Source organism: Anarrhichthys ocellatus, unplaced genomic scaffold, assembly GCF_004355925.1.
Source record: "Anarrhichthys ocellatus isolate YVR2014 unplaced genomic scaffold, GSC_Weel_1.0 scaffold132, whole genome shotgun sequence".
Taxonomy (NCBI): Eukaryota; Metazoa; Chordata; class Actinopteri; order Perciformes; family Anarhichadidae; genus Anarrhichthys; species Anarrhichthys ocellatus.
The window spans coordinates 43,757-69,502 of record NW_022280162.1 but is presented as its reverse complement, the minus strand read 5'-3'; the positions used below and the strand labels follow the sequence as shown (position 1 = coordinate 69,502).

General features: G+C 43.8%; 2 protein-coding genes across 3 annotated transcripts in view; both read right to left on the bottom strand.

Moving 5' to 3' along the window:
- The window catches only part of LOC116399846 (N-acetylglucosamine-1-phosphodiester alpha-N-acetylglucosaminidase-like), a 14,580-nt gene extending 4,267 nt beyond the window's left edge, over positions 1-10,313 (bottom strand). For both annotated transcript variants that reach the window (XR_004213864.1, XM_031877276.1), the window contains exons 1-11: positions 10,164-10,313; positions 8,945-9,159; positions 8,576-8,846; positions 6,954-7,093; positions 4,935-5,043; positions 3,565-3,693; positions 2,683-2,888; positions 2,471-2,518; positions 2,214-2,342; positions 1,990-2,121; positions 1,408-1,489 (exon numbers count right to left, since the gene is read on the bottom strand). Coding sequence is in view for 1 of the 2 variants with exons in the window: in XM_031877276.1 (XP_031733136.1) it covers positions 1,408-1,489; positions 1,990-2,121; positions 2,214-2,342; positions 2,471-2,518; positions 2,683-2,888; positions 3,565-3,693; positions 4,935-5,043; positions 6,954-7,093; positions 8,576-8,846; positions 8,945-9,159; positions 10,164-10,246 (1,544 nt within the window). In the remaining variant the exon portion in view is untranslated. The remainder of the gene's footprint in view (positions 1-1,407; positions 1,490-1,989; positions 2,122-2,213; positions 2,343-2,470; positions 2,519-2,682; positions 2,889-3,564; positions 3,694-4,934; positions 5,044-6,953; positions 7,094-8,575; positions 8,847-8,944; positions 9,160-10,163) is intronic.
- Positions 10,314-11,782: 1,469 nt separating this feature from the next.
- Positions 11,783-24,306, bottom strand: LOC116399843 (zinc finger and SCAN domain-containing protein 29-like). Its single transcript, XM_031877273.1, is given in 8 exon segments — positions 11,783-11,948; positions 16,138-16,246; positions 16,476-16,612; positions 17,330-17,600; positions 17,685-17,823; positions 19,272-19,911; positions 20,053-20,134; positions 24,114-24,306. Coding segments are annotated over 8 exon segments (1,737 nt in total).
- Between the last annotated feature and the right edge of the window lie 1,440 nt (positions 24,307-25,746).

Below are 25,746 nucleotides of genomic sequence, written 5' to 3'. Positions count from 1 at the left end.
ACGTATACGGCGTCTCTACGTCACTCCTCCTCAGTCCAGATATGGTCGCTTCCTGTTCACTGGTTGCAAAAAGCCAAGATGGCAACGGACAAAACGCCGAACTCAAGGCTTCAAAACATCCGTCATGAAGACTACGTCCACTTCTTACAGACAGTCTGTGAGGTGTCCTCAGAAAAGCCTTCAATCAATCATAGAAATACAGACGCGGCTGTTTTTATTATCCACGCCAACCAAATAGGTTATTACGAGGAACCACGGACATGTTCAGCTGAAAGTCACAACTTAACACGGTCACCCGTTAAACTGCAACACCGGCAGCTCTGATCCTGTAGCAACAAGAGTCTATTTCTGATCACCGAGCATGAAACAACCCGACATCTTGATGCTGGTAACAGTTTAAAATACGGTTAACTTCAACTCTCTGTTGTGTCACCACTAACACCAACAGCGACTGCTTTTCATTCAGATGGTTCCCTCCTTTTGGTCGTATAAGGGTTAAAAAACACAAATTCGTCTCCTCCATCTTGTGTCCCCCTTCAACAAAGAGCTTTCCAGTAACCATGTTAACGGCTAACAATCCCTAACTTGCATGTGAAAGGTGAGCGGATGAATGAAGAGAGACGAGGAGCCGGATTCCTCTCTCTCTGCGTTTAAACTATATTTAAATTTGACTCCATTAAATCAGAGCAGAAGAAGACAGAAGCGTTCACGGTTACATTCTCACGTCCAACTGTGTAATGTAGCACCGCTGCTTCTCATTTCTCATCATCATGCAAAAAATAAAGAATACAACCTGAGATTAGCCTCAAAGCTTTCACATCTATAAAACACGTAGAATATTACACACGATCAAAGACACAACCACCTCAGAAGTAACACTTCAGTGAGATACCAGCATTTGTTTTCACACAATGCATCTTGAATATCTCGTTAAGTGAAATAAAATACGACGTTTGGGCAAAAACACTTCCTGACACTCGTGACATAAAGCTGAAAATTAGCTTTTACAACTAATTTTAAGATTCATTTTTATCTTAAGAGGCCTAAATATTACTTCACATTCCAAGAAATCTTACCAAGCTGATGTTGTTTGTGCTTATTAAAAGCAAAGACACCTTTTTGGGGGTTTAACTTGAAGCCGCGCTGACAGAAAACAGACCAACGACGTGTGTTTAAGAGGCTTGAGGGGAAAAGATGAACTGATGATGTCACACCGAAACTCCGTCGACTACGTGAAGAAAATACGGACGACGCGAGAGATAAACCTTCCTGTTTCTGCTCATCAGAACCGTGGGACGTTTCTGGAGGTTTATTAGAATGTGAACGATGTACAGAGAGGAGGTGAGAGGGTGAGGGGGTGAGGAGGTGAGGTGAGGGGGGTCACGTGACTCGACCTGTGACACTTACTCTGTCAGGTGAAGCTGCTCTTTGTGAGCTTCTTCGTCTCGTCTCCAACGTGTAAACATCTGTTCCGCCAGACAATGTCCAGCTGTGGAGGAGGAGAAGAAGAAGGAGGATGAGGAGCAGGAGGAGGAGGAGGAGGAGAATAAGAATAAGAACCATTTAATAATGTATGTAAACTCTTCTTCTTTCAAACAGCAGATGGAGAGATGAAGATCAGATCATTGTGTAGTTTATATGAAGCACGTAAGGAGCTGAAATCATTCATGAAATAAGAACAAGAATGAAGAATCGAGATAAAAAAGTTTTACCAAAATATAGCGACAATAAGCATCTTTATGCTGAAGCAGACAGAGCGTTCTCCATAGCGACCCCTCCCTCTGGAACTTTCTACACAAACACACCTGAGACAACTGTGTTCTATGTTTTTGGTGTTTAACTGTTTTGATTTGATTTATTTGTTTGTAAAGTGCTCTATAAATAAAATGTATTATTATTATTATTATTAAACACGTTCTCATAGATCAGACATCTTCAACACCTCCACTTTTTCCCTGTGTGTAAATGCATGTGTGTGTGTGTGTGTACCTCTGTGTAAGGTGTGGTTGGTCTCTGCTCTCAGCGTGGCGTTACAGCTTCCTGTCTGCGGGTCACATGGACACTGGTCATCACAGCGACACTCCAGAGTGCAGGACGGACCGAAGAAGCCCAGAGGACACACTGACACACACACACACACACACACACACACACACACTTTGAATCCACATTACCATTCAGAAGTATCTCTTTTTCCAGGGTGGTGGTTCTACCTCGTTCACAGGCGGCGCCGTGAAAACCGGAGGTGCAGGCGCAGCGTCCGTTAACGGGGTCACAGGAGCCGCCGTTGACGCAGACGCAGGTTTGGTTGCAGCCGTCACCAAAGAAACCCGGCAGGCACTCTGTCAATGAAGGGAGGGGGGGGTCAATGATTACAATAACAAAGGGGGGAGGAGGCTGCATTTACAGGCTTTGGTTAAGCTAGTGTGTGCGTGTGTGTGTGTGTGTGTTAGTGTGCGTGTGTGTGTACCGTGGCTACAATTCTTTCCTCTCCATCCAGCATCACAGACACAACCATCTACAACACAAACAAGAAGACGTGAAACAGATTAACATTGAGATGCAACCAGCAGGAAGAAGAAGATGTTTTTTATGAATTTAGGAGAAATGAACAGACAAAGTAGTAAAATGTTGTCTCTCCTCCTCCTCCTCCTCCTCCTCCTCCTCCTCCTCCTCACTTACCGGCGGTGCAGACACCATGTCGGCCGCAGGCCGGCGGCTGACACACCAGAGAGTCGCAGGCGGCGCCCCGCCAGCCCTCCCGGCAGCGACAGCGTCCCTCCACACAGTCTCCGTGTCCGCTGCAGTCCGCCGGCCGGCAGCGCCGCTGGTGAACGCACAAGACGGTGGAGACGGGCCGAGCGCAGCGCCACCTGCTGTCGGACTCACTGAGAGGAAGAGGGAGGGTTAGTGTGATATCTTCATGGTGGAGATAGTAGGCTCGTTCCAGATGAACCGCTTCTCGCCTGGAAAGTAGACGAGATAATGTGGAAGCAGCAGGAGCGATTTCAGCCTTCAGAGAATAAACAGGAAGTCAAAGAAACACTCACTTCCTGTTAGATCTGTAGGCTAATTGTAGTTCACAGACCTCATTTGGATTCATTCATGTGTTTGTAAATATATATTTATGTGGAAACTTGCGTTATGTTTTCCATAAATAAGCTTTATTATTATAAACCACACGAGATTATGTTTTTAGATAAAACTTGTGTTGCACAACATGAGACTAATAGCCAACAATCGAGCGTTAAATATTACAATTACACAGAAAAATAGGATTTTCTACAAAACCTGGTAAATCTAAGAGCCAATCAGCTCTCTGATCAGGAGACAGCCAGCCGTTTCCCATCATGCATTGGGTCATGCAGTCGATGGAGTGTAACTGGCTCTAGAATCTACGTGAGGTCATCGTCGACCACGTGTTCATGACATCAGAGCAAGTCGGGGTCAAGTCGGACAGAAATCTACCCAGCATGCATTGTGCGGCGATGGATTGTGATCAAACCAGGCTCGTCTCCAATGAGCCTGGTTTGATGACACGTATGAAGGGTTTCATTGGCTCACCAGTGATCGGAGGGGTAGCTGGCCAATGAGCCGTCAGCCACGTAGGTGGAGGACCCGCCTCCGTCCAGATTGATGGCGTTGACGACTCCGTAGCTCTTCAGAGACTCAGCCACCTCCCACAGGTTCATGCTGCACAGACACACGACAGCAGGGAAGCTTCTTATTTAGCTTTCACATTAATATCCAGACAACTATCAGAGCAGGTGAACACGTTCACTTGAGTATACATTTTAATGGGTTTCAATGAACTTTCAGGGCGTTTTAGAGAAAACGACTCTCAAATACATTTAAGATGTTTAGAGTTTTAGCTTTTGGCACATTGAGTTGGAGCTTTGTATAAATAAAGTGCTCTCTGTACGTGCTGGTCGGCGACCGGTGAGGCTGCTGTTATTCATGAGAGGCGGTGAGTGGGAGGTCGTCGTGTTGGTCGAGCTGACCGCTACACGGGTTATTGAGCGGCTCTGATATCGAGTGAAGATGTACAGACAGACAGCGAACGTGTCCAGATACGTCAGCTTGTTGAGCTCCTCGAGGTCACGTCATCAACAGCAACGCATTCATCTTCAGTGTTGCTGCACTGAGGGGTCGGATCAATACTTTGGATTGGTCTTAGTGGGTTCCAGGTGACGTGAGCCTGTTTGTGTATTAATCTCACAAATCAAAGTCTGTCAGAGGTTAGAAAGCCTTCTACTGCCCCTCCATCACTCTCACCATTAGGGCTGATTCTCTGGCCCCTCCCTCTTCTGCTGTTTCTCCTTCGCCTCCGTCTCACTCTTGTTGTCTATTAAAGATTTATTCAATACATCTACTCAGGGATGGATTTCTGGATGGGGGCCCGAAATGTCAGGACAAAACAACTACAGAGACACCAATTGACCACAAAGAGACACAAAATGGCCACTAATCAATACAGAACAACCAAAAAACAACTACAAAGAGACACAAAACAACTACAGAGTCTGTGTTTCTTGCTCCTATGTAGGAGGGGTGGTGGGACCCTTTGCATGTCTACACCCAGGGGCCCGTTGTCTCATACACTTACTGTAGCGGACGCCCCTAACAAGCTCTGACAGCGCAGCGTGTATACACAACGTCCATCTTCATCTTCAGTGTCTTATCTCTGTCTGTGGTGTTCCCGTCGTCATAAAAACAATCCAGAGTGCACACGGTTAGTTTCCTCTACGTTTAGTTCAGTGATGCAGATCAAACCCTGCATATTTAATTCCCGTTGGGGCCACTTCTGTATTGACTCAAATTCCTGTAAGTCACTTTATGTTAATAGAATAAATGATCATGTGTTTTCTCTTTCCTCCACTTACTGAGAGAGCTGAATGAGAAGACTAAAGTATGACTGAGTGTGAGACTGTTACCCCCTCACTCCGGTCTGTCCATCGATGTGAAACAGGACCAGGTGGCCCTCGGCGTCGTGGCCCACCGCCGTCCTCGCCGACACCACGTCCACAAAAGTGCGGAATTTCCCTGTGAAAGTACGAGAAACATGAGCTGAACGTACAGATCGGGACGAACAGATCACAGATCAAACCTCTTCAGTCCAACCGCTGACTCAATACTCAGCATTGATCCAATAATGATCGACTGAGTTCATCATCCAGGTCCCAACAGTATTCTCCTCAGTCATGCAGCACAGTGAAGACTTCCATAAATGAAAGTTACATATTGTATATGATGTTCTACACTATCAGCCCTGTGTTTAACATGTATTGCTGCATCTTTTCTATCTTCCTGCATCATCTAGTCCATCCTACGAGCATCAATGGATCCCGATTGATAACCTGTAAATCAGAAGTGGACGTAGTTGTCGTCACATCATCCGTTGGTTTGTGGACTGATGTTTTGAAGCCTAAAGTTGTCAATCACTGTGTAGCCCCGCCCTAAAGCATCCCCTGCTTTATGGTCTGTGTGACTCTAAATGGACCATAATGTACTAAATGAACATCATGCTGTATTGAAGAAGACTTGAAACTAGAGATTGAGACCATAAACTCGTGTTTACAATGTTTACTGAGGTAATAAATCAAGATTAAAGCTGTGGATAATCATATAATCATAATAATATGGTTGTTGACAGACCGTCTCTACAGAGCGGCCATAAGGTTATAAAAAGATGAGGTCAAGTTTCAACATTATGTAAACAATGACAGATGAGTTCTGGGAAAAACAAATCCTTTGTTTACTTTTACAACATGTGTGTGTGTGTGTGTGTGTGTGTGTGTATGTGTAACAATAAAGAGCATAATGCAGTTAAATAATAACTGGATGTGCGTCGGGTCAGAGACGAGACGTCGTTACACTTAATTACAGGTCGCAGCAGGTTCTTAAAGGGCCGGTTGTGATATTCTGTATATTGTATGTAGTATGTTAGTGTAGTTGTATGAGGTACTTCTGCATAGTCAGTGTATTAAAGTAGACTAGTGCTGCGACTAATGACTGTTTTCAGGTTTAATTAATCTGCACATTATTTGTTTTATTCATTAGTAGTTTTAATGAAGTATAATAATGTTCTTAGAGCTCGTGTTATGAAGGTAAACAGCTCATAGTTCATCTCTAATATCTATTTATATTAACGTGAAATCATCTCCTTCAAACTACTGGATTTATTCAAGTTTATCACTAAAACTACATTTTACAGATGTGAACACATCATGATAACGTTATAATGTACCTTCAGCCAGTACTCATGTTCACTGAGCAGAGCCTGAAGGCATCATCATGTAACTGAAGTGAACCTCCGTTGGTTAGCCGTTAGCGGTGCTGCTAACGTTACTAGCTCTCCCCCTGTTGGTTAGCCGTTAGCGGTGCTGCTAGCTCTCCTCCTGTTGGTTAGCCGTTAGTGGTGCTGCTAACGTTACTAGCTCTCCCCCTGTTGGTTAGCCGTTGGCGGTGCTGCTAACGTTACTAGCTCTCCTCCTGTTGGTTAGCCGTTAGCGGTGCTGCTAACGTTACTAGCTCTCCTCCTGTTGGTTAGCTGTTAGCGGTGCTGCTAACGTTACTAGCTCTCGTCCTGTTGGTTAGCCGTTAGCGGTGCTGCTAACGTTACTAGCTCTCCCCCTGTTGGTTAGCCGTTCGCGGTGCTGCTAACGTTACTAGCTCTCCTCCTGTTGGTTAGCCGTTAGCGGTGCTGCTAACGTTACTAGCTCTCCTCCTGTTGGTTTAAACAGCTGCTGCTTTGCTCTCTGACTATGGAGAAGAACTTCATACAACACTTAAAAACCTCTCTAACGCTAGTTTTCATTTGTCTGATTAATTCTTCCCTCTGTTGTTCAGAAGCTCGTCTTCTGTAGAGTTTGATTGGACAGAAAACGTGCCGACTCTTCCGGACTAAATCACCCGTCTCTGTTTAGTTGTTCTCCCTGTGAGTGTGAGTGTACCCGTCTCCTGTGTCTCGTCACACTCGGCCTCCAGGCTCTGGTTAATGTAAACCTCTCCGTTCCTCAACAGCCACACCACACCGCTGACGAGCTGGACGAACGGGTTGGACTGGTCCAAAACGTCTTCCTGGGACAGATACCTGGAGGGGAGACAGATAGTCAGGACCTCAACATTCCTGAGTGTTTATGTTTCTACAGCAGGAGTAACCTCCGCTTCATGTGTCAAAGCTGCAGGGGATGCTTTAGGGCGGGGCTACACAGTGATTGACAGGTCTCTACCAGAGACATATACGTCACTCCTCCTCAGTCCAGATATGGTCACTTCCTGTTCACTGGTTGTGAAAAACAAAACTATTTGATGGATTGCCATGAAATGCAGTTCAGACATTCATGTTTCACTCAAGATGCATCACTCTGGTGATCAGCTGACTTTTAGCACCATCACCTGGTTAAATCCTTCCACCCTCTGTCCTGAGACCTAAGAAACAACCCCATGGATGCAATAGATGTCGCGTGCAAAGAATGGACTGAAACAGCAGAACTACAATGTGGAATATGTCTGCATATAAGAAGCGGACGTCACCCGTTGGTTTTTGGACGTTTTGAAGCCTCGAGTTCTGTATTTTGGCCGTCGCCATCTTGGATTTTTGCAACCAGTGAACAGAAGTGTCCACATCTGGACCGAGGAGGAGCGACACAATCCATCCAATATTTAATTGAAATGTTTCACATAAAACTCAAAACTGTGAACCTCATGGTGAAGTCTCCGATTTAAAGAATAATTCAAAAACACAATAATAATAATAATAATAGCAACAAAGAAAGAAAACAAAACGGTATTATTCAGTCAGTTTAAAAGCATCTTTGTGTCTCTCATTCTGACAACTTTAACCCAAATCCAGATGTTTAAAGTGACGAACTGACAGCTGGGTGAAACCACAGACCTCTCGGGGTTATTTCTTACTGCTAGAACGTTACCTCTGTTTACAACCAGTTAAAGTGTCCCAGTCTGACGTTTAGACCTCTGAACACAACTTCAGCTTGTTCCAGCAAGCTCACGTTCGATCTCCTTATCACTCACCTGAGCCGACACTACTTTTAAGGTAACCAGCTGTGTTGACAGCAGGACGGTGTTGTGAAACATCACAACAGGGAGAGAAAGGGGAGGAGCTAACAGCATCAATGATCTGGCTTTGCTCCGATATATGGACCTGGATATTTATAACGCTACTACGAGGTCAACACTCACCTCTAACACACACACACACACACACACACACGTTCTCACATTAAACCACGAAGAAAAGCCAATTTAGCTTGTGGTCAGAAATCTGTAGAATTCCTGCATGATGCAACGTCTGTGCAATAAGAAACATGTAAACACCTCACTCACACACACACACACACACACACACACACACACACACACACACACACATCCTTTTATGGTCTCAATCTCTAGTTTCAAGTCTTCTTCAATACAGCATGATGTTCATTTAGTAATTATGGTCCATTTAGAGTCACACAGACCATAAAGCAGGGGATGCTTTAGGGCGGGGCTTACAGTGATTGACAGGTTAACACTGGGACTCAGTATCACGGCTCCTATCTGGCTCTCTTACCCAAACACCAGGCTGCCGTCCCTCCTGATGCCAAACTGGGCGTTCTGCACCCCCCCGCTGTCTCTCACCATGCGACCGTCGCTCACCACGTTGCCGAGACACTCGAGCGTCTCGGTGTTGAAGAAGCCGGCGTTCTGGGCGTACAGACACCCGGCGGTGCTGCCGGCTGTCTCCTCCACCGTGGCCCTCTGCTTCATCGCGCAGCCGCCCGGCCCGCCGGGCTCCAACACCGACACCGTCCTCAGCGGGTCGCGAACCACCGTCACGTGACCTGGGAGCAAAGACGAGATGCTTTCAGGGACACTCAATGAACCAGAGGTTGGTCAATCAATCAACGCGTCAATCAAGTGATTTTTTATCTTGACTGACCATAAACCCGTCTGGAGCTTCCCGGGACGTCCGACACGAACACCGTGGACTCGGCCACCGGCAGCCCGCCGCGGTTACCGGAGGAGGGCCGGCTCTCGTGGGTGGAGTTGCCGTGGACGGCGGGCTGGCAGTCCCTGACGTGGCGGTGGGAGTGAGCGGGGCCGTGGGCGTGGCCACGAGCGTACGGCAGCATGACGTCATCGTCCAGAGAGACTCTACGAAGAGAGGAACGTTTTTCAGTTTTTAAAACATCAAGATGAAGGTAACAACTGTGGTGTGTGTGTGTGTGTGTGTGTGTGTGTATGTGTGTGTGTGTGTGTTAAATATAAGGTGTTTAATGTCTGAAATAGTTACTGGTTTTCATTTCATAAAAGTGTAATATTTTGTATGTTAGAGGAGTTTTCAATGAACAGTTAACAGAGAGGATCATAGAAACTACACCTCATCATCAACCTGCTTCATTTCACCGTTAACTCTGTATTTATGTATGTATATATGTGTATATTATGATATACACATAAATAAAGATTTCTCTCTTCTCTTTTTTAAGGCTTTGTTGGACTAACTGTGGTCCGACGGCGCCATCTCGTGGCCAAAGGGACAAACTACAGCAACATTTATATATAAACTATCAGTTTCCTTAAAGTATGAAACCAACACGTGATGACAGGACTCACAAAGTTTAAACATTTGAGATCAGCCTTTAAAATCATCACAACGCAGTACAAGTATAAAATGCACTAAATGCTATTAATGTGATATAACAACTAGTTTAATGGCATGTTTACTTTATTCAGACTTTAACTTAGTTCTTTGTATGTTCAGTGAAATAAGAGGACTAAAGGTCTTGTTGTGTTTGAAGGTTTGTGAACTTTGTAAAGTTTCTCAACAACTCTGATAAGAACTTTAAAAGTTAGACAAACAGTGGATGCTGTTGCCCAACAGCTGCTAACGTTAACTTATATCAGCATTAACTGGTGTTAGAATGGTTTTAAGTTCACAGGAGGAACATTTATATCCGTATAACTCAAGCTGTGTGTGTGTGTGTGTGTGTGCGAGTGTGTGTGTGTGTGTGTGTGTGTGTGTGTGTGTGTGTGTGTGTCCTTACAAGGGAAACGAAAGTCTGAACACACTTTTTTTTCCATTTTTAAGCTATGCTAACAGCTAGCATGGCTAACATTAGCAGCTATCTTAAAGACAGTTGAACCGGAGGTCTTACCGGGTGTTGTTGGTCTCTGACAGCCGGACAAAGAGCCACAACAGCAGCCAAACTAACGGATATTTCACCGACGATGCTGCCATATGAAGAGGAGAGAAACTAGCCTGAACTCCGCTCTCCTCCTGCTGGACCCATCGTCGTCATCATCCAGCGACCACACTCGTCAATGTAGAGGAAATAAAACACACGGCTTCCGGATAACTTTTACGAAATAAAAGCCCGACAGTTTGAGCCAAATCAGCTATTTTAGTTTTAGAATTTTTTATAAATAAACTACTTTTACTAGAAGCCCGTTTCGACCAGGTAATGAAAAAAATGTTTTTTAGTAATTATGGAAATTCAATTAAGTAAAAATGATAAGCTACATCAAATATTAACTTTAATAGTTCAAATATCGAAATGTTGACAAACATTTCAAACTCTAAATTTTAACTTATCTAATTTGACTAAAATAGTAATTTACTTTTAACCTAATCATTTTGACTTAATATCATAATCCTAACTTTCCATTAATATTTTTATGTCTTTTTTTCACTGTGTATTAAAATACATCAAAAATACTGTCAATGACAATAGTAAATGTTAAAATAAAAACATGTAGATTAAATATATAACCGGGGAAAAAAATCAAAGATAAAAAAATAGCTAGTTTTGAATTTTCTTTCAATGTTTTACTCTTATTTTGAAAGAAATATCCACACCTTCCGGTATTTGTGACGTAATATATGTAACTTGACGCAGAGCGGTCACATGCCAGTCATCACCTCGTGACTTCGTCACACAGCCACACGTCATCTGGACCGACACATGTAAACAAAGGGTTTTATTGAAGAACACACTTTGTTTCTACTTTGTGATTTTATACAAAGTATAAATGCTAAAAAATAAAAAATAATGCATACATGGTACAATTACACTCAAACTCATGTACTAATACCACACCGTGAAATATCCCATTACAAGTAAAAGTTGTGTGAACGTTCCATTTGATATATTCCACCATTAGATTATCTTTCCTCATACATTCATGTAACAGAAGGGTTGAATGGAGCGCCTTTTGAACTAATTATTTTCATTATTGATTCATCTGCTGATCATATTATCCATTAATCGATTGGTTTGTAAATATTAGTGAGAAATGGCGTCACAAACTGACACTTCCCTAAAAGATAAGATCCACAAATATGATTAAAAACAAAGCGACTGTGAAGTTTGTTGAGACTTTCAGAGCGTTCACATTTATCTCATAATAATCCCGATCAGAATCTATTAATATTGAGCATCCAACATTTGTTTTTGTTGACTTGTTTCCACTTTTAAAAGAACGGCAGCACATCATCCCGCATTAGAAACAGCGACACAATTTAAATAAGTTTAAAGTGGATCTATAACCTGCATCTCAGGCTGTTATTTGGTTGTTATTTATAATATGTTGCGTAGTGTTGTTGTGGTATTTAGTTGATTTAGTTGATGCTGCAGAAGCAGCCTCTCTTAAAGTCTCATAATCCGTCTTCAGATGTGATCTCAGACCTCGTCTCTGTTTCTTCAGGGTTTCTTTTTTCTCCAGTCCGTCATCTCATAAAATGTCTTGTATGTGTTTCCACTTCCTCAGATATGTTTCAGTATATCTGCGTCTTCCCTGCATCTCCTCTGACGTCGTTCAGCGTGACGTTTATGGAGAAGTAACCGAACAGAAGCCATCTCCGACTCGCCCGCATGCAGTGAAGCAGCTGTCGGATCAGCAGCAAAGAGGCCAGAGTGACGGTGATGATCAGCCATGTTTGTCTGTGGAGAGAGACGGCAGATTACACTTCACCCTCATGTGTGCCTTTACAAAACCATCAACATAATATCTAAGATAAAAGCCTCAGAATGAAACAAGCTCATGAAGATACTCAATGTCTTGTGATGTTTTCTCCCACTGAGCAGGAGAATGTCTGCGTCTTTGGAAACCTTCAATAAACCTTCTGAAGCACTTATTCTAATAAACCGGCTAGGTTCAGGCAGAACAGTGTTGAACCAGACTTTTAAAAATACACATTAAAAGACTCTCTTGTTTTAGTTGTGACATACATGGAGACAGTATATATATACATATATACACTACTTTAATATAGTTGCTGTTAATAATCAAACCAAGGAAATAGTTTGATGAACTTGCCACGTTTCTGTGTTAAAGTTTACAGTTTACACTTACAATCAACACATTAAATCAACCAGGAGGTTTATACTGTCATTAAACGTCAGTATAATGATTACAGATCTTATTTAATGTCTCTTTTTTCTTTACTTTATCTTCTATTATTTGGCCATACGTCACATCTTAAAGGAGGAGAAAGTAGAGCTTCATGAGTAACGTCGAACTAACTGACTGTCAAAATCATCAGTTATTAAAAAGAATATAGTAGTACAGCACTGTGCTATTCAAAATCATCATTTTGGAATAACTAACTAATTCATCATTGGTTGTCATGTTGACTCATCTTAAAGCTCCTGTGATAAATGGCACAAGGCGACGCATACTTTTTATGGCAGGCTCAGAACCATGACAAATATCTGGAGGAGTCACAAGGAGTTCCAGCAAAGAAACCGTGAAAGTTACAAACAACCAGAAATGTCAAAATGTTATGAGGTGTGGCAGTCAGTCAGTGTACGTGTGTGTGTGTGTGTGTGTGTGTGTGTGTGTGTGTGTGTGTGTGTGTGTTTGCATGAATGAATGAAAGCAGGGAGGAAACAAGGACGGATGAAAGGAGGTAAAGAAAGGATGTGGAGTGTGGAGCGTAGGGAGCAGAGTTCCCCCTTACTCTCTCCCACATGGAGCAGGTCAGGTGCCATCTTATAGGACTGGGAACACCAGGCCCAGGTGTTCCCAGAATGCCTAAACGACCCGACCACACCTACTGGCATCTGCAACACAAAAGACAAAGACAACCAGCCCAGCAGCCAAAAGAGGCGGGGGCCGCCACACCCTCTTGCACAATATAAATTAGGACACACACACACACACACACACACACACATTGCAGTGTGTCTCATTTTTGTACAAACTAAAACAAACATGTATTGATCAGTACTAACCAGTCCATGAAGCAGGGAGAGTTGTTGTTGCAATTCCTACAGGAGTATACAGACTACTTCACAGTTGTAAACGTTTGTGTCCCAGTGTAATTAACGTTGCAGCGCAAGAATGAAGGCTGGGACACGGTCTCCAGCTATGGAGCTCAGTGAGCTCAGTGTGCAGTGATGGTGCATGTGCATGGTGCACCATCACTGCAGCTGCGATGATATTGGGGAATAAAGGGATGGCGTCCGCTCAGGTGTTCTTTGGTTGCACTCAGCCTGACAGAACTTGTTGGGTATGCTCATGCGCCAGATTTTACCGCGCATGTGTTTGTACCACCAATGATATGACGCTCGACATCTCCACTTCAGCCGACAGGAAGTAAACACGGACCCAAGCTGACACTAATTCTGAGTCAGACTAAATGCCTACAATGTAAGGAATCTGCAGAAAGCCAGTCATTATTTGGGGGACTGACATGGAGGACTGAAGAGAATCATCAAATCTTCGACACTTACTCTGTTAGATAGACTTTGCCTCTGCACGTCTCCTCATGTTGTTGTCTCCATGATGCAAACATCTTCCTAGTCAAACAAAGACCTGCTGTGGAAGAGAGAAAAGCAGCGCTGTAAATAGAATATCAGATATATAACCATTGATTAGACCTCTGTGTAGTGTGGCGTTGCAGATTGAGGCACAGCTTCCTGTCAGCGGGTCACATGGACGAATCAGCATGTTACAAACTCTGGAGAATCAGTGTTATTGACTGATTAAATGGCGATAGCAATGTGCTTAAACTAATCTGTGACAAGACTGTTTAATGAAGCATTAGGTTGCTAAATTTAGCAGTTGGCTAGTTAGCTAGCTAGCTCGCTAATTCCACCATGATTTCACTCTACAGTAACAGAACATAAAAAAGAACCACATTTACATTTAGCCGGACTGTTTTGAAATTACCGTTCACGTTAGCCGTTACCCGCTAATGCTTAATTGATAGAATGCTAACTATTGTTCTGATTATGGTAAAGTCAGAGTGCTAAAACGGCCTAAACAGTATAAACTCTTATAAAGCAAAGGCTGGCATATGTGTATGCTAGCGATTAGCATAAGTGACTCACAGGCTAATTGAAGTGGTGACGACTACTCTTTACGTAACATACTCTATATTAGAGTTTATACATTTCAACCAACAGGTTGGGCCCACATCTTTACAGAGACCTGGATCCATAGTGGTCCAGGATCAAGCAGGACTCTGGTGGACTCTGTGTTTACGTCAGTGGTTCTCAAACTTTTTCTGTCGCGCCCCACTTTGGAGGAAGAAAAATTTTCATGCCCCACTGCCCCAACGAAATTGTAACAAAATGGTGTATGTTGAACTTTTATTGAAATAACATTTTGTGACTCCTCCGTCTGTGTTTTTTCAAATAATAGAATAAAGAAAATTGCAATCATTTTCAAGTAAACCAGATTGCTCCATCAGACAATAACTAATAAAATGTGCAATCACTTTGTTAGAACAATGCAAATAAAGTTATATCTGTGCAAAACTACAATTTGGCAAAAAAATAGCTTATTGCAATTGGCTGCAATTAACCTGTTTTGCACTAAACATCTTTTCAAGATAACAATAAAGTGCAACCTGTGAAAAACTAAACAAAAGTTTCATACTATCCGCAGCTAGAGTTTTCAGACATAAAGCACAGACTGGTCTCTCCTCATCTCCTACCGCGTTCACTGTGAAACACAGAGCAAGATAGGCGTCATCATATTTTCTTCTTGGCTGCTTGCTGTTCGTCTCGGATGCATCGCTTGCGGTTGCTTTTCTGTTCCCGCCTGCCAAATGTCTCTTCATTTGGCCAAGGATCATGGCCGTCGTGCATGCGCAAGTGTAACCTGTTAACGGCGTAACGTAAACATTTACACAAAAGTACAGGCATTTCGTCATGTATTTATTAATTACTTAAAAATTTTTTTTTTTTAAAAAAAACAATTAAAAAAATAAAATCTGCATTTCCCCCTGCGCCCCACCAGTAATACCTCAAACTGTGGGGCGCGCCCCTCTAGTGGGGCGCGCCGCACAGTTTGAGAACCACTGGTTTACGTCATGATGCTTTGTGCTCAGACACAGTCTAAGTTCATGGACGATGTTTCCCTAGTGTTGAAATGTTGTTATTTTAAGATGTCTGCCACATTATCTGTCCAGAGAATTGTTTCTGTTGTTTACATTCCTCATGAAGCGCTTCAGTTTCCTGGATATCTGGGATTCCACAACATGAACAAAGCAGCAACAGTGATTGTTTCAGCCATGACTGATGAAACATTGTCTACACGGAGTTAAACCTCTCCTGTGACGTAAATAAACACAAATGAACGCTCAGATCAATCTCCTGCAACTAACGCGACACAAAACAATTAACTTTGTGTTTGGTGTGAACACAGAATTTAGGTTGTGGGCAACAAACAAGGGATTGTAACACGTAGTCCTTAACAGAACTAATGTCGAACAAAATATCAGTATTGTATATCAGAAACCTTCAAAGAAAATGTTCTATCATGAGGCAGCGAGGACCTCTTAAATACAGACAAAGGACTTTTTAAAACAACAGGGTTCAGATTCCCTGACACTCATCCAACGTCTCTCAGCGACACCAAAGGTTCTCTGTACAGTCAACAACAAAAGGAACCAAAGAATGTGGATTCATTTGTAGTCGTGGTGGTGAAACCACGCACTGCAGGACAGCTGAGGGCAGTGAGTGCTGTAAAGTTGTCACACCACACTGGCTGAGCAACGGGTTGTAGAGCAATATCACCCTGAGGTGGTCGGAATCATCCCTGAAAGTCACAACATTATATTTCCAGATAGTTATAAAAGAATCTCCACATATCCAGCAGCCCATGACATAGAGATGTTACCCTCTTTTTAAGCTCTGTCCGCCCACGTGAAACAGGACCACGTTGCCTTCGGCGTCGTGACCCACCACCATCCTCGCTGACAGCACGTCCACAAAATCACGGAAAACCTCTGCAAGAACGTAAAAGTGTGTTTTAATGAGACTAAAACAACAGAGACTTGTGTTATCTGAATAAATATCCAAAAATGAACCCGCGGAATTGTATTTCACATTCAATTTCATTTTGGCCGGCTTACTTTGGCAGCGTTTTTTAACATATATTATTTCAAACTTTAAAAGTGATGAAAATTGTGTTTATTCGATTGCAAATGTTGCACATTTCGTCTGCTGCTGCTTTACCCATATCGACTATGTTGCTCTCGGCCTCCAGGCTCTGGTTGATGTAAACCTCTCCGTTCCTCAACAGCCACACCACACCGCTGACGAGCTGGACGAACGGGTTGGACTGGTCCAAAACGTCTTCCTGGGACAGATACCTGGAGGAGGGGGGGGGGGGGGGTAAAGAGATACCTCGGATTGTTTAGAAGTGAGGCTGTACACGAGTTACAGATCCAGAGTCAGTGTTTTACTACAGTAGATAGACAGACAGCAGGAACAGCTCGGGAGTAAATCAACGTATTTCAGACAACTACGAATCTATGTCAGTTTAAGTGAAAGCTAAGACACCAGACTCCATTCACTAAAACAGTGATTTTACCTCTAAAAGAGTTGTTGGTCTACTGCTGCCTCCATCTGTTGGTGTGTTTGTGTTGTTGTGTGACTTTGGTAAATCCAAGCTAATCCTTAACATCTCCTGAAGGCAACACACTGACTATGGATAAGAGCCTCATAGAACCTCATTGAACCTCATAGAACCTCATAGAACCCCATTTTAAAACAATCCGAACTATCCCTTTAAATCCCAAATCCATTGTCATTGTTGTTGTTCTTAATGTTCATATAAATTCTTCGATATATATTTATACTGTACATAGTAGTTAAATGTTTATGCTTAGTTTCTCTGTTCTACTTTGTTGTCTTTAATGTCCTTGTTTTTGTATGTTTTTGTATGTTTCTTGTTTATTTGTATATTCCATGTTTGTACGTTGAGAGCAAAGTGTAAACCGGAGTCACATTCCTTGTATGCGTACGTATACATGACCAATAAAGCTGATTCTGATTCTGATTGAAGGTCTTGTCACTACTTCTCTTACCCAAACACCAGGCTGCCGTCCCTCCTGATGCCAAACTGGGCGTTCTGCAGCCCCCCGCTGTCCCTCACCATCCGGCCGTCGCTCACCACGTTGCCCAGACAGCCGTACGAGGTGGTGTTGAAGAAGCCGGCGTTCTGGGCGTACAGACACCCGGCCCGCACGGCCGTCTCCTCCACCCTCACCCGTGGGGGGCTTTTCTCACAGCCACCGGGGCCGCCGGGCTCCACCACCGACAATGTCCTCAGCGGGTCGTGAACCACCGTCATGTGACCTGGAGAGATGACGATGATGCTTTTGATACAAGATGGAACGTAAAGGATCCACATAACCATTACTGCTTGACTCCATCACTGACCGTTGACCCAGCGGGACGCGCCCGTGCCGACTGGAGTCTCTGACATGAAGACGGTGGACTCGGCCACCGGGAGTCCATCGTGGCTCCTGGAAGGCCAGGTCTCATACGTCGTATTGCCATGGGTGGCAGACTGGTAGTCCTAACGTGGCGATGGGAGTGGGAGGGGCCATGGCCCTCGGTGTACGGCACAATAACGCCATCGTCCTCAGAGATACTGTGGAAAGTTTTACAGGTTAAATTTCAAAGATCAGGTCTGCGTCCCTATAACAAAGTACTTTGTTGCTTCTGAGACGTGTGGCTCACAATGAGAATGCTGTTAAACATACACGTGCCTGGTTGCAGATGGTTTACTTCATTTAACATTCTTACTGATAATGAAGACAACATTTAGAACAAAGTGAGGTTGTCTGCAGGATAAACACACCAGTCACCATCAGTTGATTCATCATGTTGTTCACACAATATTAGAAAATTGGCCAAAGTTGACATCTGTTAAATGTTTTTTTCTGACAGTCCAAAAGTAATTATTTTAAGTTTACAATTATATGATACAGAAAAAATAAAATAACAAGCAAGCATAAGGTTATAGACCATTAGACCATGACACTTCAGGCTACCTCGCGCTAATAACTTTTAATTTCGTTTATTTTTTAGCAAACTTCTCACCGAGCACCGTCGCTCTCCAACAGACACACCAGCAGCACGAGCCCCACACACGAGCAGCTCATTCGATGTTTAGTTAAAAACACGACAGCCATGGTCCCGCGCGAGGAGATCGATGTGACCTCCAACCGTCTGGTGCAACAATGCACGGAGCTACGTCCGGTAACGCTGACCTGTCTGTCTGTTGGGAGAGAATCACAGGCATCCCTTCTTATCTTTGTCGTTAAACCGGATTAATTCAACATTCCTCGCGAGTGACACACGAGACACCCAAATGATCCCTCGGGTGTCTCGTCTCGTCAGGCCTGCAGCTTCCACCAATTGTTCAAGCATTTATATGCAAATTAAGTTAAGAGAAGACACTTTATGAAAATGCTTTACTTTATTTATTTCACTTTCATTTATTGCTTAGCAAAAATAAATAAAACTACGACACACACTGAACATTATATACAAGAGAGGCTAAACACATCCTGGAGATTTAAATGAGGTGCAGCTCAGTGTACTATGGAGGCTACTCCTAATATTCTGAACACCAGCGAACAGTTCATGCCATAATACTCATCAGTGCAACAAAACCAAGTAACTGTCTGTTTGGTTGTTTTCTCAGTTCAGTCAATAAACATTTTCATCTCCTATTTGGGTCAAACTGATTTTTTCAGATACAAATTCTGTTTTTTTTATTTATACAAGAAAAATATTTTCCATACAGTTTAGGTCATGGAGCTTTAATGAGACATATATGTTGGGCTGGCTTCTTGCCATTAACTTTGAACTTCTTATCCTAACATATACATCTGAACTAACACTTTAAAACACCAAAGTCACACAATAACACAAACTAAAACTCTAAAATGTATCTCCTGTGTGGATTCTCATGTGTCTCTTTAAAGTTGAACCCCGCTTAAAAGATTCCTTGCAAACTGAGCAGCTGTAAGGTTTCTCTCCTGTGTGGGTTCTCATGTGTACCTGTAAATGTGAACACTTGTTAAAAGATTTCTTACAGACTGAGCAGCTGAAAGGTTTCTCTCCTGTGTGGGTTCTCATGTGTACCTGTAAATGTGAACACTTGTTAAAAGAGGTCTAACAGACTGAGCAGCTGTAAGGTTTCTCTCCTGTGTGGGTTCCCATGTGTGTCTTCAGATTTCCCTTTCTTCCAAATGTTTTCTCACACTCAGAGCAGCTAAATAGTTTCTCACCAGCGCTACATCTTGAATCACTGACATGAACTTCATCAGGTTTCACAGAGTTTAAACCTGACTGAGGTTCTCTGGTCTCCTTCCAATCATCACTGTCATCAGTGTCAGAAGAGTCTCCAGTCTTCTCATCAGAATCTGGTTCTGGATCTGAGTTCCTGCCTGGTTCTGGTCCTCCACAGTCCTCTCCATCAGCTTCTGTTTCCATCTGTTCAGTTTGTCTTTGATGAAGCTGTGAGGACTGAGCTTCCTCTTCACTCTTCACAGGAGTGAATGAGAACTTGACATCAGCCTCCTCTAGCCCTTGAAGCTGCTCTCCCTCCTGACTGGTCAAGAGTTCCTCCTGTTCCTCTTTAATGTGTGGGGGCTCTGGGTCTTGCTGTTCCTCTTTAATGTGTGGGGGCTCTGGGTCCTCCGGTTCCTCTTCAATGTGTGGGGGCTCTGGGTCCTCCTGTTTCTCTTTAATGTGTGGGGGCTCTGGGTCCTCCTGTTCCTCTTTAATGTGTGGGGGCTCTGGGTCCTCCTGGTCCAGACTGGACTCCTGCTGCTCAGGGGGAACCTCTTCTTTAACCACCAACAGCTGCTGGATGTCTGCAGGAAAACAGTAAACACACACAGAGACGTTACAAAGAAATATTAGTATTGAGCAAATAGTCTCCTGTACATACACTTGTTTTTCCTGCCATCATTCCCTCTTCCTCTCCATGTGCACAGTTACCAAACAGACATGCCGACACAAATTGTAAAGACACAACACACCAGCAGAAAAAGGAGTCATCAATAGTTTACATGGCAAAAAAGTATGGCACTATGTCACGAATTATGTCACGATATTAGTTTGTTTTCATCCTGTCTGCTTGTTTTATTAACTCTCCTGTCATTTCAGATCCTACCATTCACACCCGATCATCTCTCATTCCCCTCACCTGGTCCTCCACACCCATCTCACCTGCAGCCCATTCCCTCATTAGCCCTCACTATTTAGGTCCTCTCACTTGCACATGTTCCCTGCCAGATTGTCTTGTGTGTTATTGCCAAGTTCTCCAACGTACCTTTACATTGCTCATGATCTGCCTGTTTTGACCCTGTCTGCCTGTTTTTGACCTTGGATTTTTACCTGCCCCTTATTGGATTTGTTCGCCTGTTTGACTGACCTCCTGGTTTTGACCCTGCCTGAACTCTAGTAAAAGAACTGAACTTGTATCTTGTCTCCGAGTTGTGCTTTTGGGTTCTAGTATCTGTAATCCTTACAGTACAATCTGGCCTACATGAACCCAGCCGACTCTGCACGTCCCGAGACGGAACCTCTGACTCAGACCAACATGTTGCTAAGCCACGAGCAGCAGCTTACCTTCTTAGCAGAAGCAATGCAGGCTATGAGCGTCCGTCACGAGCGCAGCATGGAGTCTCTCCGTGATCATCTGATGAGTTTCTCTGCCGCAGCGCGGGGTCCAGATTTTGCCAGTGCTCCCAGCCCTCCTCCTCACACTTCTCCCATGTCGGATGCACGCTTGCCTCCTCCAGAGCGTTATTCTGGTGCTCCTGGTTCCTGCCGGCCATTCCTGATTTAGTGCTCCCTCGCCTTCCCCTCCGAGAGGTCCCGAGTAGCGTATATCGTATCTGTCCTCCGCAGAGTGGGAGAGACAGTCGTCGATCTGCGCTTCAGTCCAGCTATTTTCTGAGGAACTGCTGAAAGTCTTCAATCATGCCACACCTGGAAGAGAGGTCGCTCAGGGTGTGTTTGACCTGAAGAAGGGAGGGAGATCCGTAGCTGATTACTCCATCGAGTTCTGCACCATAGCAGCCGAGAGCAACTGGAAAGCCCCCTCGCTACTCGATGCCTTCTACCACGGTCTCTCGGACCGCCTCAAGGACAAGTTGGCGGCTCGAGATCTTCCTTTTTCCCTATCTGCTCCTGAGACGAAGACTATGGAGAGATATATTAATGACTCATTGGCTACAGGAATCATTCGACCATCTTCATCTCCAGCGGGAGCGGGGTTTTTCTTTGTCGGAAAAAAGGACAAATCCCTGCGCCCTTGCATTGACTACAGAGGACTTGATAACATTACTGTAAAAAATAGGTACCCTCTTCCACTTATTGCCTCTGCTTTTGAGCTGCTACAAGGTGCTACCATTTTTTCTGAACTCGATCTCCGCAATGCTTACCATTTGGTGAGAATCCGAGAGGGGGACGAGTGGAAGACTGCCTTTAATACTCCTAGTGGACATTATGAGTATTTAGTTATGCCATTTGGTCTCACCAATGCCCCTGCAGTCTTTCAGGGGTTGGTCAATGATGTTCTCCGGGATATGCTCAATGTTTCTGTTTTTGTGTATTTCGATGACATTCTTATCTTCTCGAAGTCTCAACAGGAACATGTGGTCCATGTACGCCAAGTCCTCCAAAGGCTTTTGGAGAACCAGCTCTTCTTAAAGGCGGAGAAGTGTGAGTTCCACACCACAGAGGTATCGTTCCTGGTTACTCAATGCTGGTAATATCCAGATGGACTCTGCCAAGACCAAAGCAGTTGCTGACTGGCCCTCCCCGTCCACACGCAAGGAACTTCAACGCTTTTTGGGCGTTAAAAACTTCTATCGGCGGTTCATCCGTAACTACAGTTCCGTGGCTGCTCACCTCCCCGCATGTGCCCTTCCGGTGGTCCTCTGTGGCAGCAGGGGCCTTTGGTGAGTTAAAATCACGTTTTACCTCTGCTCCCATCCTCATATTCCCAGATCCTGCCCAGCAGTTTATTGTGGAGGTGGACGCCTCGGACACTGGTGTAGGAGCGGTCATTTCTCAGTGGTCGGCTGAGGACCAAAATGTTCACCCCCTTCTGACGGTAACAGTTATACTCACGCTCATTGATCGATTTTCCAAGTCTGCTCTGCTCATTCCACTACCCAAGTTACCTACTGCCAAAGAGACTGCTAGAATATTACTGCAAAATGTTTTCCGGCTGCATGGTCTTCCCATTGACGTGGTCTCCGACCGGGGACCACAATTCACCTCTCGCTTCTGGTCAGAGTTTTGCAGGCTGCTGGGAGCCACGGTCAGTCTTTCGTCAGGGTTCCATCCACAGTCTAATGGGCAGGCTGAGCGGATGAATCAGGAGATGGAGACAGCCTTACGCTGTCTCTCCTCCCGCAACCCCTCCTCCTGGTCTGAGCAGCTCTTGTGGGTCGAGTATGCCCAGTTCAGCCACCGGGTTCTCACCGTTCCAGTGTGCCCGTGGATATCAGCCACCACTCTTCCCGGAGCAGGAACAAGAGGCCAGTGTCCCCTCAGTCCAGGCATTCGTCCAGCGGTGCCGACGCACTTGGAGGCAGGCCCGCTCCACACTCTTGCGCTCGTCCGGCCGCTACCAAAGGTCTGCCAACACACGCCATGTTCCTGCACCCCGTTATGCCCCAGGACAACGTGTCTGGCCGTCTACGCGGGACCTTCCCCTCAGAGTGGAATCCAAGAAATTGGCTCCTCGCTTCGTGGGCCCTTTCCCTGTTTCTCGAATCATCAATCCTGCTGCTGTCCGTCTTTGGCTGCCATCGTCCATGAAAATTCATCCCACCTTTCATGTCTCCAGGATTAAACCCGTCAAGGAGAGCCCCCTTCAAAGGCCTTATTGGATTTGTTCACCTAACCTCCCGGTTTTGACCCTGCCTGAACTCTAGTAAAAGAACTGAACTTGTATCTTGTCTCCGAGTTGTGCTTTTGGGTTCTAGTATCTGTAATCCTTACACACTACCCAACATTGTTAAGTATTCAAAGAACTGAGATGTGATCATGTGGGCAGTTATAGTTGACTAATGTACGTAAACCTGCCACCGTAGAAACGGTGGATAGAACCTTCAGAAGCAGCCACAACGTAACCCTGGACGTGCATCACCGTTTCTGAACCAATAGCACTCCACCGTGGTAGTGAGCCGGAGAGAACATCCACGTAAAGACGATGAAACTGAAATATGACGATGACACAATGTGAACTAATAAACTTCGTCTAGAGACTGCTCTCAGGAACCTATAGGTCAGGGTACACTCACTCATTCTCACACACACACACACACACACACACTAACTATGGTGAGTATTGTTCAGTAAATAAACTGTTATATTCTAGGGAGCAGATTTGTGTTGTGATAACAGCTGGATGTTACATTCAGTGCTCGAATTCAAACCTTCACCGTTCACTCTGGATGTGGTAAAAATACTTTGACTATTGACATTTTGAGTGAACACAATATTGAGATTATCCACAGTGTGGTTATTGGTCCCTGATCCCAGGGTGGTCCCTGTTATTGATATAGCTTAATAATCATGTTAATGTTATGATTATCAATAATTACATTTTCATACCAGATCCAAACACATTATCTACACAGGTCTGTATGTGTCACGATAACAAGGTCTGTCTACGCTGCATCCCTTTTACAGTGTAGCAATGGAAACTGATGATATAATATTTGAATAAACTCTTATGTGACCATGAACATATCAATCATTTTAGAATTCAACAATTTGCAAAATCCACGTGGTAACAAAGAGTAAATATATTCTGTCATATGAACCAACCTGCTCTGTGTAACCGGAGCTGAGGGATGAGAACAGCGTCCAGTAGTTTCTGTTGTCGGTCGTTCTCCTCTTTTGATCGAGAAAGTTCCTCCTCGTACTCCGCTATGGTTCTTTCAAACAGACCACAGATCTCCTCAGCAGCCGCAGTTAGTCGCTGGTTGACTAAACATCTCAGCATGTTAATTTTAGACATTCTCACTAAACCAGAGGGAAAGAAATGCAGCGTTACATTTCAGAAAGAGACCAAAACCATGTAGTGTTCAAGAACAAATGTCACTTCTGCTGAAAACGTTGCTAAAATAGCTAAAGAACCAGCCATCAATAACATTTAACATGAACCACGAGCAGCGCAGACAAGAGGAACTATTAAAAACTGATAAAGTCTAGTTCAAACTAGAACATGTTGACAGTGTGGCTGCTACTGCCCAAAGACATCAAAAATATATACAGTATATACACGCTAATATTACCAGTAGTATCATTGAGGTTCAATTGAGATATCGCTTCTCTCTTCAATCATAATTAGCGAGTTCTTAAACGCTGCCTGTCACTCAGAGTAAAATAAAATCACATGAAACAAAGTTATCTGTCTCGTCTAAGAAAGAGCTATCAAAATGCTAGGCGCAATATACACATGCACACGCACACACTCACACACACACTCCTCTTCCAGAACAGAGACATCTTTACATTACCATTACTTTGTGATGTTATCACATACAATTCTGACCAAGTTGCTATATCACACCCTCAATAACAGGACATTTACATGTTATCACAGAGTTTAACCGTTAAATGCTAATCCGTGAGCCTGCTAGTCAGCTAGCTAGCTAAATACATGAGAGTCACTCACTTACCTCAGAGAAGATGTCGAAGGGGGGGGAGGAGCCAATCACACTTGTCTTATCAGAAGATTCAAATCTGATTCGTCCTGTTGTCCGTTTCCTCCCCAGCAACAGCAGATTGATTGGCTGAAAGGTTTAGTCGATCAGAGTGAACTTCTCATTTTGGCCACTAGCGCGAATTTGGAGGCACTGTTTCACCCCTTCCATACAAGTGAGGAGACCCCGTTTTCCCCTTTGAGTGACAGATGTCCCAGCATCCACAGCAGCTGACTACAGTAAACAGCATTTACAGAGTTTTATCACGGCTATATCTCCGGACAAACAGTCAAACATATCAAACTTAAGTACGGCTTGTCAGTTGTATATATGAGTAAACAATTTTTATAGTTTGCTTAAGTTTTTTTGTTTAGCATTGTCAGGTTCTAACTGGGTTTGTTGTGGACTCATGTCTTTATGTCAAGATATTAAAAAACACTGCTGAGGAGAAAAATGCCCAAATAATAAAACTAAAACAAATACATTTACATCACACATAGATCCCTCCTGCATGGATTGGATTTTAAATGTTGTAAATTTGAAAATAAACACAGTAGCGCTTTCAAGTATTTTTTCAAAATAAAATGACAGACGCTAGATATTAAGTTACTGCGATAACTAGTCTGTCTTATCTTCGTCTCTTTTACAGGAGATCCAAAGGAAATAAAATACAAAATATATGTTATTTTTGCAACGGTTCAGATCCGTGTGAGCTGCTAGTAGAATATTTGCTACTCTTATTTTGGAGGCAG